This window comes from Epinephelus moara, chromosome 20 (assembly GCF_006386435.1).
Source record: "Epinephelus moara isolate mb chromosome 20, YSFRI_EMoa_1.0, whole genome shotgun sequence".
Lineage (NCBI taxonomy): Eukaryota > Metazoa > Chordata > Actinopteri > Perciformes > Serranidae > Epinephelus > Epinephelus moara.
In genome coordinates, this window is record NC_065525.1 from 21,207,018 (window position 1) to 21,219,741 (window position 12,724).

The 12,724-nt window shown below is 42.9% G+C and overlaps 2 protein-coding genes across 2 annotated transcripts in view; both read right to left on the bottom strand.

Moving 5' to 3' along the window:
• Positions 1 to 4,604, bottom strand: LOC126407651 (uncharacterized). Its single transcript, XM_050072745.1, has 2 exons — positions 3,091 to 4,604; positions 1 to 1,745 (listed from the first exon to the last, which is right to left on the bottom strand). The coding sequence occupies exons 1-2, from the start codon at positions 4,391 to 4,393 to the stop codon at positions 1,039 to 1,041; spliced, it is 2,010 nt and encodes a 669-aa protein (XP_049928702.1). The 5' UTR covers positions 4,394 to 4,604; the 3' UTR covers positions 1 to 1,038.
• LOC126408106 (cell surface glycoprotein 1-like) overlaps positions 4,476 to 12,724 on the bottom strand; it is a 26,298-nt gene continuing 18,049 nt past the window's right edge. Inside the window, exons 2-3 of the mRNA XM_050073480.1 lie at positions 4,579 to 8,104; positions 4,476 to 4,489 (exon numbers count right to left, since the gene is read on the bottom strand). Of these exons, the coding sequence (XP_049929437.1) occupies positions 4,476 to 4,489; positions 4,579 to 8,098 (3,534 nt within the window). The 5' untranslated portion in view covers positions 8,099 to 8,104. The remainder of the gene's footprint in view (positions 4,490 to 4,578; positions 8,105 to 12,724) is intronic.

Sequence of the window (12,724 nt, forward strand, 5' to 3'; positions counted from 1 at the left end):
TCAGTTTTATTTATCTCAACAAAACAATCTTAATTATAAAACATCCCATACAGCTTCAATCAACCATCAACTGGCTTTCCAGTACTGTAATAATAAAAATATCATTCTCTGTTGCCACATACCCGTCAGATTCACCAAAAAATAACTCTTCACAAGAGAATTTACCTCTCCCGTCATTAAACAAAGTCCATTCAAAAAAGAGACATACGAGGGACTGTTTGTTACTTGTGAGAGGAGAGCAGGTGGGTAGGGGTATACAAATTTAAATGGTTGTATTTTTACTTTATTTTTTTAATGGCATAGGCATGTTTTGTTTTAAAAATCACAGAAATTACACCATTTATCATAGTCAGAAACTGTAAAAACAGAAATTATCATCGGATTTTGACACAATGTGTCTCTTTCAACAGAAAAAAACAGGACCAAATCTAATTTTAAAATAGTGATATTTCATCAATATCACTTTATGCTACGTTTCATTTAAAATTTGGCCAAAAATAAACATTTGCATGAACAAGATTGAGAAACTGAGGCTTTTTTCAACTCCAGGATTTTATCTTTAATTTCTAACTTTTAAACATCAAAGGTGAGGTTTTAAAAATCTAATAACTTATTTATGGTGGAGGGAGGGTCGTGCATTTTCCGCCAGTCACTGAGGGAGGCTCATGGGAAAATATTTGTAGCTTCGGGGAGGGTAAAAAAAAAAAAAGTCACACCCCAGCCACCCCCTCCTCTGATAAATAAAGAACAGTCCCTTAATATTAAAGGTTATTAAAAAAGATACTTCGTAATTATGACCGTAACGTTTATGACTATGTACATCCTCAGTTATTGTCATATCATCCTGTAGGCCTTAAATTTAAAAAAACAAAAAACAAAATCAGTATTGCAGAACTAAACGCCACAAGGCGGCAGCATTGTGTTTATAGTATAACAGCTGTGGAGGGTATACTGGGTTTATTGAACTGTAATGAGCATCTCAAGAGTTTATGGTTGAAGTTGGTAGTCAGACCCTTTGTCCTGGCAGAGAGTCACAGCTCATGGTGCAAAGCCCTTTGGTCGGATCATCATCCTGACCTTTTTAAAAGACTGTCTGTCATTGGTGGGGTAAAACTCTGTAGATATGTTGTGCCATGTCCCCCAGTAGATCCCGTCCCGGACTCCCTTGTACCTCCCCGCATAGTACTTCCCGTTGAGGTTTGCAGCCAAGCAGGCATCAAACCACCAGCCGGAGCTGTAATAGGCCCCGCAGTTCCCGGATGGATAGCGGTCGTTGTCTCTGTCCGGCGTGGTGAACGCCCTGTTGTTGTGGTCGTACTGCTTACTGAAGCGGAGAGCATCACCTGCAGTCCCAGAGTAACCACCCACTGACAGCCTGTAGCGCAGCCGCTCACTCGCCACCCTGAAGTGCTCATACTCTGCATACTCCATCACCCCTTCAAAGTCCTCCAGCTCCACCCGCAGCACCATGTCCCTGTCCCGGGTCAGCAGGTGGATCATGTTGTTGCCCAGCCAGAACTCCCCTCCGTCCAGCTCCCCGAAGCCTGCTCGGTACTCAGCCCAGGTGCGGTTGAAGCTCACGCTGCCGTCCTGCCGGCGCTGCAGGAGCGTCCACCCTCCTCCATTCAGCTCCATGTCACAGAGGACTGGGAAGCTTCTGCTGCGGAGGTCAGGGGTCACCAGGTACACTCTGCTTCTTGTCTCTCCCCTGAGCAGGTGGTCGGAGCAGTCTCTCGGCATGGTAACTGCAGATAAGGAAATCACAATGACTTATTAGCAGCTGTCTCTGAAAAATCTTCCAGGCCAAAACATGCCCTCCAACATTTAACCAAAGTCTGCTTCTGCTCATATCTTTCAGGTGATACTATCATCGTGCAGCTGTGGTGCAGCCGTGAAATGCGTTAGGAGAGGTCACAAGGGCATCAGGTCAGGGCAAAGCTGCTTTTCCACCATTAAATATTTAGTGTTTTTCAGGAATTCCAAGGTGGGCCTCCACAGTAGAGATACACAAACTGTATTGAGAGATAGAAGTGCAATATTTAAAATGTGTAACTGTAAAATAACAACAGTATTTGTGATTGATTTGATAAATAAAACATAAATATCAGTATGCTAGAATCTGTAAAGAAGATTTTCACCTGTTGCATGATAAGCAGACTGTCGTTATTAATTCATACGCAGCTGCTGAACTCAAATGCTAAACTAAAGAATCCATTAGATTGATTCAATGCCAAATTATTTGCTTACTGTGAGCCACACACCGAAGGATGTTTTAAAGCTGTTACTCTACACATAGTTGTGGTTTTTAATCATGACACCCGCTGGGACACACAAACATTTTGCACGCATATGCAAATTCCTCATTTAGCCACGATGCATGGCATAAAGATGATCTCAGACCACATAAATTATATCATAACTGTAGGTGTAGATAGCAGGGGGATGGAGGGGAAATGTCCTCCTGTATATTTAGAACATATGCACAGGAGAGAACTTTTATTTTGACAATACTTAAGGCATTACCACCATAAATTGATGCAAAGAATGCAGGAAATTAAGTGTCTGATGCTCGTTTCATATGTGGCCCTCCCAGTGTTGATTTTCATCATACATTTATATGAGGATCATTAGTGCTTACCGTGTGGTCCTCTTATTTAAAATCCTTTTAGCTCAGGTCATACCACTTTGCCGAGTGAGTAATACAATTATAATCCCCCAGATACTAATGCACAACACTTTTCTCTTGTTATTATGATGTAATGTCAACAAAAGACAATGGATTTTTATGGGGTTGGTTGTAAATTTCACTATGATGTTGCACATGCCTCCGCTTCTCTCACTCTTCATTTTTAATTCCTCCGCGTGCAGTGAATATTAAAACATTTCTTTGAGTTGGCTGTTGGAACAAAGCAGCTATTACAGTATTATACATTGTGGTGCTAATCAATGCTGTCTCTCAAAGCAGGCTAATAATTACATGCTGGCTGTATCAATAACAACAACAATCTCTGCATAAAGTTACCCTTTATATGTGGAAATTCATGCATGCATTCAAAAACAAAATAGATTGAGCAATGAAATATCACTTGCCTTTAGACGGTTTCACTGCTGGTACTTTATTTTCAGGTCTGCTGCCTCCTTTGTTGTCCCCCAGGTGCTCTTTTGGACGCCTGTCCGGTGGCCTTCCATTTGGAGTCAGGCTGTTGTTGAGGAAAGCGGCCACCTGGTTGATTTTCACACGCAGCTCTCGTGCACTGGGAGTGGAAGACTCCACAGCTGGGGGCTCGGGGCCAGAGGTGGCAGGGGTTGTTGACCTGAGGTCAGGGCTGATTGTGGAGGTAGTTTGGGCACTGCGTGTAGGGACTGGAATCATCATTTTGTCTGGATCTGGAGTTTGTGTGGGTGCTGCTTCCTCCACACTGTGGAGTATCTTAGCTTGTAAGCTGGAGTCAGTATTAGATGCTAGATTTGGCTTTGTGGATTCTGGACTTGTGCTAGGGATAACACTTGGGAGGATCCCATGGATGATTTTGTTTGGTTTTGTTGTCATTGGGATCGATGGTGGTTGACCGGCTGTTTGTGGCCTCAGATCAGACGTAATCCTGCTGTTTGGGCTCATCGTGAAGCCTTCAGAGAGAGTGTGAGGGCGAGGGAAGGGTCCAGTCTCCAGGCTGTTGGAGGTCTTTGGACCCGCAGTGATAGTTTTCATCGTGCTGGGACTGAACTCTGTGACCCCTGGAGCATGAGTGACTTCACCAATCTGTGTTGCAGGGCCTGGTGCAGGTGGCATGTCAGTTTGAAAGGCTTGGATGTTGTTTGAATCAGTCCCGCTGATTTGAAGGGGATCTAAGTCTGTTTTGGTCTTTGGACTTGGCTCTAGTTGCACTGCTGGTTTTGGCCTTTGAAGGGGTGTTGCTCCTGGCCTGAGTGTAGGTCTGGTTGGTGGCCTGTGTCTGGGTGGAGGCCTCGGTTTGGATGTTTTGTTAGATTGTGCTTCAGGAATTTCATCACGCACGGATTTGGGGTTAAGGTCAGGCATTTGGTCAGGCCGAGGCATTCTAATACCTTGATTGGTTTGTGGAGGTTTAGGCTTCATGTTTGGTTTCGTCTTTTGGCCTGTTACAAGCTCTGGATGTTTTTGGTTGGGTTTTGGCCTTTGGTTTGTTTTAGGAAATTTCTGGCTAGGTTTAGGGTTTTGATCAGGGCGTTTGATTGGGCCATGATCAGGTGTGAGCTTTTGTCCAGGTGTTGAGTCTTTGACAGATTTAGGATTTTCATCAGACTTTTCCTTTAATTCTGTTTGAGGCTTTTGGTTAGATTTTGGTGTGAAGCTAGTTGGTTCACTAGTTTCGGGGTCAGGCTCTTGGTCAGGTGTGAAATACTGGTTTATCATAGACCCTTGATCAGGTTTAGGCTTTTGGTTAGATTTTGGTGTGAGGCTAGTTGGTTCACTTGTTTCAGGTTCAGGCTCTTGGTCAGGTGTGTAATACTGGTTTATCGTAGACCCTTGATCAGGTTTAAGCTTTTGGTCAGGTTTAGGCTTTTGGTTAGATTTTGGTGGGAAGCTAGTTGGTTCACTTGTTTCAGGTTCAGGCTCTTGGTCAGGTGTGAAATACTGGTCTATCGTAGACCCTTGATCGGGTCTAGGCTTTTGGTTAGATTTTGGTGTGAAGCTAATTGGTTCACTTGTTTCAGGTTCAGGCTCTTGGTCAGGTGTGTAATACTGGTTTATCGTAGACCTTTGATCAGGTTTAAGCTTTTGGTCAGGTTTAGGCTTTTGGTTAGATTTTGGTGGGAAGCTAGTTGGTTCACTTGTTTCAGGTTCAGGCTCTTGGTCAGGTGTGAAATACTGGTTTATCCTAGACCCTTGATCAGGTCTAGGCTTTTGGTTAGATTTTGGTGTGAAGGTAGTTGGTTCACTTGTTCCAGGTTCAGGCTCTTGGTCAGGGGTGAAATACTGGTCTATCGTAGACCCTTGATCGGGTCTAGGCTTTTGGTTAGATTTTGGTGTGAAGCTAGTTGGTCCACTTGCTTCAGGTTCAGACTCTTGGTCAGGTGTGAAATACTGGTTTATCGTAGACCCTTGATCGGGTCTAGGCTTTTGGTTAGATTTTGGTGTGAAGCTAGTTGGTTCACTTGTTTCAGGTTCAAGCTCTTGGTCAGGTGTGAAATACTGGTTTATCCTAGACCCTTGATCAGGTTTAGGCTTTTGGTTAGATTTTGGTGCAAAGCTAGTTGGTTCACTTGTTTCAGGTTCAAGCTCTTGGTCAGGTGTGAAATACTGGTTTATCCTAGACCCTTGATCAGGTTTAGGCTTTTGGTTAGATTTTCGTGTGGACCTAGTTGGTTCACTTGTTTCAGGTTCAGGCTCTTGGTCAGGTGTGAAATACTGGTTTATCCCAGACCCTTGATCAGGTTTAAGCTTTTGGTTAGATTTTGGTGCAAAGCTAGTTGGTTCACTTGTTTCAGGTTCAGGCTCTTGGTCAGGTGTGAAATACTGGTTTATCGCAGACCCTTGATCAGGTTTAGGCTTTTGGTTAGATTTTGGTGTGAAGCTAGTTGGTTCACTTGTTTCAGGCTCAGGCTCTTGGTCAGGTGTGAAATACTGGTTTATCCTAGACCCTTGATCAGGTTTAGGCTTTTGGTTAGTTTTTGGAGTGAAGCTAGTTGGTCCACTTGTTTCAGGTTCAGGCTCTTGGTCAGGTGTGAAATACTGGTTTATCCTAGACCCTTGATCAGGTTTAGGCTTTTCTTCAACTTTCGGCTTCTTGTGAGGTTTTTGCGTTTGGTCAAGTTTGTCAGTTGTCAGAGGATGATCTGGCTTTTTCCCAGGTTTTGAGGGTTTAGTAATAATTGGTTTTTCAACAGATTCAGTCTCTCGGTCAGTTCGAGGGTCTTTGCCAGAACCAGTTGCATTTACAGATTGAGGTCTTTGATGAGGTGCAGGTCTGTGAACAGGAGGCATAGCCTTTTGATGAGTTTTTGGCTTCTGCACAGGTAACTGGCTTTGATCAGTTGTATGTTCTTGGTCATGTTTAGGTATTTTATTGTTTTTCAGATTTTGATCAGTCTCTAAATGATCAGGTCGAGGTCTTTGGTCAGGTTTTGGGACCTGGACTCGTTTAGGGTCTTTGCCAGGTTTAGATTTTCGCTCAGTTGTGGGTTTCTGGTGGGAAGGCTTCTGCTTTTGGTCATGTTTTGTTTTTCTGTCAGGCAAAGGGGCTCCGCCAGGTTTACGGTCATTCTTTGGATTTTTTAGTTTTTGGTCTGCGTCAGGCTTAATTGCTGGTTTATGCTTTTCACCAGGCTTTGGTCCTCGGCCTGGTGGAGGTTTCATGCCAGTCTTAGTGTTTGAGCTGATGTTCTTTTTAGCTGTCCAACGGCCGCGGTCTGCGACTCCTGGAAATGTAGTTGTGTATAAATTCTGACGAGGAGTTATAGTTGCCATAGTCGAGCTAACTCGACCCTGGAAGCCTGCCCCAGGTCTTGCACGGGTTGTAGAGGTGAACCCATCAGTGGCTCTGGTAATCTGTTGTCCAGGACCACCCAACGTGTTTATTGTGGCTGTTGTTGTTGGCGTACTTGTGGTCCTAAAGCCTTCCTTTCCATCAGGGCGCGGCTGTTCAGAAATGCCAGCTGCTCCAAGGCCTGTGCTTTGAGTTGGTAGTCCATCATCAACTATTGTCATCCCTTGATTGGCATCTGTGACCAAATGTGAAGTCGAGCTGGACAAAGGAGGAGATGGAAGAAATGATGTAAAGGTTGTAGCTTCGTTTGAGTCCATGGAGTCGTGCCCTGGAGTTAAACTAATGATGGGGTGAGGAGTCGGACTGATTGAAACAAAGTCTGTCCTCTCAGTTGCCTTGCTGGATGCTAATTCTCCATCACTGTCCCTCTGCACACTCTGGACCGTTTTTTCTCCCTCTGTTTTGATCTCTCTTCCTGCCTCCCCGTCCTCCTCCTCCCCCTCTTTTATAGTCTCTTTTTCTGCACGCCCGATGCTTTCAGTCTGTTTTGGTTTCTCATTATTTCGCTCCACTTTTATTCCCTTTTCCATTTCCTTTTTCCTCTCCTCCCCATGCTGCTCTCGCTCCTTATTTGTATGCTCATCATGGTCCTCGGACATCTTTATTCCATCACTGCCCCTGTCTGCTTCAGTTTGGGTCTTTTTCCCTGTTTCCTTTGTTTCATGTCGCCTCACGTGATGGTCACTTTCTTCTGTCTTCTCCTTATTTTTTACATTACTCGTAATCTCCCTCTCTTTTCCACTCTCCAACTTATCTTCTGGATCTCGCTTTGAATTCCCTTTTCCATCTTTGTCCTTATTTCTGTCTGTCTCTGTCTCCTTGTTATTCTTTTCAACAACATTTTTGCTGATAATATCCACTGTCCTCTCATTACCACCAGCCGTTTGCACCTTTGCCTGCCCTAATTTGTCCTTTCCTTTTGCCCCTTCTGTTTTAGTTTTTCCATAATTTTCTGACATTTCTTTTAGGGTTTCTTCCCTCTCATTTACGACCCTTTTATCGCTCCCTCTCTCTGCTTCCCATTTCTTTCTGTCTTTCTCTTCCAAAATTGTTCTTTTTTCTGAATCAGTGTCACCGTCCCCCTCCGTAATCTTTTCTGCTTTAACCCTGTCTGTCCCACACTGTGGACCGAACTCTTTCGGCCTGTCAGGTTTTCTCTCATTCAGCCAGTTCCTCTCATCCTCATGTCTATCCGTACCCTCATTCAGCTTTTCATGCTGTCTCTCTCTTTGCCTTCCACACTCTCTCTCAGTTTGGCTTACTGTACAATCTGCACACATCTTCCTCAGTTGGTCCACGTTGTCCTTCAGCTTCTGCAAATCCTTCACGATCTGCTCCAGCTCTCTGAGCTGGTTTGGCAAATGGAGAGTCAGCGGCGGCAGACTGAATAGGTATGGACACGTGTTCTCATCCTGTCCATGTCTGCACAGCCCTTCAGGTCTCAAAGTTGCAGTGCAGGGCCCAAATCCATGATCCCCCAGGACGTTTCCTTCATCAGAGTCTGTTGTGGTCCAAGACAGGGTCGAGAAAGCCAGCAGGATCCCACATACGCGCAGTGCTGTTAACCTCATTGCGTCCTGAGAGTAAAGAATAAAGGAGAGGAGGGAGAGAGCGTAAAAACGACCCACCTCAGTTTGAGACAGTGACAGTGAGAGGAGGAGGAGGCAAGGTGGGAGGGAGAAGAGGAAGGAGGGGGAACTGATGGAGCTGTTCAGTGGAAAGTGAGTCTGGGAGAGAAATGAGGAGCGAGAAGCTTTGAGAAGCAAACAGGTGAAAAAAAACACACAGCGGGAGAAGGGGATTGTTTGGATGTACTTCTTATGAAATGGTCTCAGTGAGATAGTGGACGATAAGCATGAAGCATGACGAAGTGATAACATATTTCTACTTTATAATATAAGCAGAATTAACTGTAACAGTTCTATATCAGTCACGTATAAGCACAAACTGTGAGAGCTTAAGAAAGCATGTGTCTTATTGTAATCCTATCATTACATTCCAGTATATCCTCACTGTAATCACATCACTTAATGAAGACCATTTGCAATGCATTCTCACTGCATGATGTATTGATAAGTGTATCATAGCTTTGAATATGCATGTGTGTCACAGTTGCTCTGGCAGGCGCTTCCTGAGCTTCCTGTCGGGTCCATAAACATGTGAGTGACAGATGCAACAGGTCGAAATATGCATCTGAAGCAAAATACCGGCTGCTGGGCCGGAGCCAAGAGTTTGTTACTAAGATTTGTAAGGACATATTTCATTTTACTGTAAGCTGCGTGGGTTAGCTGAGCTCCTGAGTAATGAAAGTCAGGAATGTCAGATTTATCCAAGAAGGCCGCTTGATTCAAAATGCAATGCCAGGGGAGAGAAATATCACATATGTTATTGACTTTATTCGGACAGTGCTAATCCTCAACAAGTGTCGAGAACGGTGAGACAATCTCCGGGCGGGGAGGCCGAGCTCCGAGTCTGTTCATCCAAGATTTGATTCTTTGCTAATTCGTTGTGTCTACAAATATTCAGAAAAAAGAAAAAGAGAAAACGCAGTCACATGAACTAAATGAGGCATCTGCTTCGCAGGGAGTTTAGATAATGAGGCCTTAGTGTCTATCCGGGGTGTAAATGTCAGTCCCGCCACAGGATGCGAGATGTGAGTGATAGCATGTAATGCCAGCGTTTGATGTCTCAGAAATTTGTTCATATTTAATGCTTGTTAGGGCCACTTCAATTGTCTTATTTTTAGACCGCAATGAAACGTGACCCTTGAGCATTTTTGTTCCCCGTCTCTCGCTCTGACTGCACAAAGCTGTTGAGATTTCTCAGCTGTCCTTTGATAATGACAAAGGAAACCATTTGTTTGGCGAACAGACTGTGGGAAGCATCAGGTTAGAGATGAAAAACGATTTAAGGTAGAACAAAACATCTCAACGGAGAACAGCACTGGCAAGTTCATAGTTACGTCTGGAGAAATTGCACCTTGTGTGAGCATAACAACTTAAAGTGATGTAGTTTGAGAGGATGAGACAAAGAAAAGGACTAAATCGAATCAGTATTTCCACCTTGGAAAAGAGGTTGTAACATGTTTCGGTAACACATTATTTAGATAGTCGAACCTATAGATAGTTTATGGAGACTTTTCAACAGGTTATTAATTGAGATTTAACTGTTTTGCTTTGTCTGTAGATGTTTATCTATAACATTTCATGACTTATTGTTAGAATATGTTGGTATTTCCATGATCTGTCACTTATACTTTATAGATAAACATCTAGAGAATAAAGCCAAACAGTTGAGTTGTTGAATCTTAACTAAAAAGCTGTTGAAATGTTACAAATGCTCTCTAACCTATATCTGTAGGTGGACTATCCAAATAAAGTGTAACCCATGTTTTAGCTAGACAGTATGGAGGCCTTGTAATCCGTGCATATAGAGGTGGTATTCAAACATCCTCTATACGACTTTACATTTCAAGTCCGTCTGCGCTAATGCAGCCATGAGCTCATTTGACATTTGACAACTGTTGGCAGGATAAAAGCCAGAAATAAGTGTCCTTTCACCTTCCACAGTCACTTCAGTACTTCAACACTTACACTGGGAAATAGTGTGAGAGAAATGTTTACACTCTCGAGAGACTTCTGTCTGAGCACTAGGCTGTATTGATTTATTATCACAGGGCCACATCTTTTACGGCACAGCCAAGCATAAATCTCAGACAGTCGCTGCTTAGCCACAACAAACTAACCTGATGCACGGGCTGCACGAAGAACAATAATGATTAATGCCGTTGATTAAGAGGGTCGTTTCATTTGATAGTCGCTGATATAAATGAATCCATTCTGTTCTGTGGAGGACTGCCAGGAACTCTCTTATTCCCAATAATACCCGCACTACTGGCTTTACCCATTTATGGACAGCAGGTTTTTTTTCTCATCAGGGTGCCCTCTTGGGATAAAGTGTTTTGAATTCCCCTAGTGAGCTGGCTTGGCCCACTCTCTGTCCTGGATTGTGTAAACACTGTGGTTTTTTCCATGCAGACTAGAACAAACATCTGACCATCAGTCCAGCTTCACTGCCTGGGCTTCCTGGCAGACCACTTCATCTCCCTCTACTTTGGGCAGAGGAGCCAGTGTCGTCGGTCATGTCTGTTATGTGCATAAGTGTCCCATTTCCAACTGCGCTGGAGTGAACCCAACAACTTTCGTAGAGCAGCGCCAGCCTCTAGTAATACCGCACTCAGTCTGCCTGCCTGAAGGTATAAACCTACCTGGACAATATTATTCTACTGACTCACTGTTTGAATGCCGAGACCAACTAGACATATATTAATTTAGCAAAGCAGTTATATGACACCACACCTGCCTTAATCCTTTGGATCAGCGTGTGTCCGTTTAAAATTAAACCACCACTCCTTGTCTCTCTCTCTGTCTGACAGACACTCACATGACCTGTCCATTGCCAATATCTTAATTCTTCAGTAACTGATACATTCCTTTGCCATGTGTGAGAATGTTTTTCATCTGCCAATTGACTGATAGGGATTCTTAAAAAATGACACAACCAAGTGTCTCTCACATCTGGGCTGGATTTCCTACAGCTAGCCAACACCAGATAACGTCAGGTCAATTTGTTTCCCGTCCAAAAGCCTGGACTTTATTAAGACATTGTTTAAAATTTATATTTAAGAGTCTTTGTCCTGATGAAGGATATGGAAAGCGGGCGTTACGGGGGAACAGGTTATCTGCTGCTGTCACCTTCTGCCCACTGGGAGCAGACTCTGAGGCAAAAGTGGACATAGGCTATCTGAGGCCCTGTTATGCATGAGAAATAAATCGACGACAGGCAAAATTATCTCACATTTTTAAAGTTTTATAGTCGTGGACTTTCAATAAAGACATTTGCCACAAAGGCATTCAATTTAAGCTGTTTGTTTTTCATCATATCATATCCTGATGTTCATACCAATTGGATGTGTGCTACATTTTGTGTATTTCCCAGCTGTGGTTAATAGGAACCATGCATAGCATAATACACAGTGGATACAAAGAAATGTGTGACATAGCGTGTTGTTTTCTCTTCTCTGTACCAGTAGTGCATCAATATTTAGAGGAAACTTAAGGCTGGTAAAAGTAATTAAACTGAAATGACAACTTTCTGTCTTCTCCAGAATACTGACGGTCAGCGGTGGAGGAAGAGTTTCAGATCCTCTACTTGAGTGAAATTAACAATACCACACTGTATATAAATCCTCAGTCACAAGTACCAGTCCTGCGTTGAAAAGGTCACTTGAGTACACAAGTATTATTGACACAATGTGCTTATCAAAAAAGCAGAGGTGGGACCAAGACATTGTTTTGCAAGTCTCAAGTGTTTGCGCTCAAGTCCAGAGTCCTAAACTTTGAGTTCAAGTCCTAAACAAGCCATAATGCACTCTTCTCAAAATGTAATACCAATTTAACAACAGAATAATAGCTTATCAATTTTACAAGAATTATGAATGCTTTTTAAATTTGTATTTATTTGTTAAAACAAGTTTGGTGAAAGTTGTAGCGTTTCTGTCTGTAATTTTTTTTTTTTTTTTTAAATGTAAGTACGTCAATTTGTTTTTGTTGACTGCAGCATGCTTTTTTGTACGGAAACAGAATTATCTTTGGTATTATTTTTCAAACTGGCGCTCAGTAATATTAAATTAGTTCTTCATGGTTCTCTCCTGCATCTTGATTGGAAGCTGTCAGACTGGTTCAAACAAAGTGGATCTGGGGAATTAAGTGTCGACTTGTTGGTATAGAATAGCGGTAATGTTAGTTGATTCAGGAAATGAAGGGAAAATGAACTGATTTGTGGCACACTTCTTAAATAATATACTTTTTTAGGCTGGGGTGGGGTATCAAGTATTTCCAAGTCAAAAGGCTCAAGTCCAAAATGAAGTTGGGAGCCACTGGCATTAAAGTCCAAGTCGAGTTGCAAGTCTCTTTTTCTGTCAAATTGAGTTTAAAGTCATCAAAGTTGTGACTCGAGTCTGACTCAGGTCCAAGTCATGTGACTCAAACTCACACCTCTGCCAAAAGGTAAAAGTACTCAATGCAAAAAATTGACTCCTGTGAGTGTCAGGTGTTAAATAAAAATCATATTATTAGATTATTGTGACATTATGACAACAGTTAATCACTTTATAAACTCTGTCTTATGTTTTGTAT

Bases quoted from the DNA above. Each gene is read 5' to 3' on its own strand.
- LOC126407651 (XM_050072745.1), bottom strand. From the start codon at position 4,393: ATGATAAACCAGTATTTCACACCTGACCAAGAGCCTGACCCCGAAACT. The intron at 1,746-3,090 runs GCAAGTGATATT...CCTTATCTGCAG, and splicing joins AGCAGTGAAACCGTCTAAAG to TTACCATGCCGAGAGACTGC.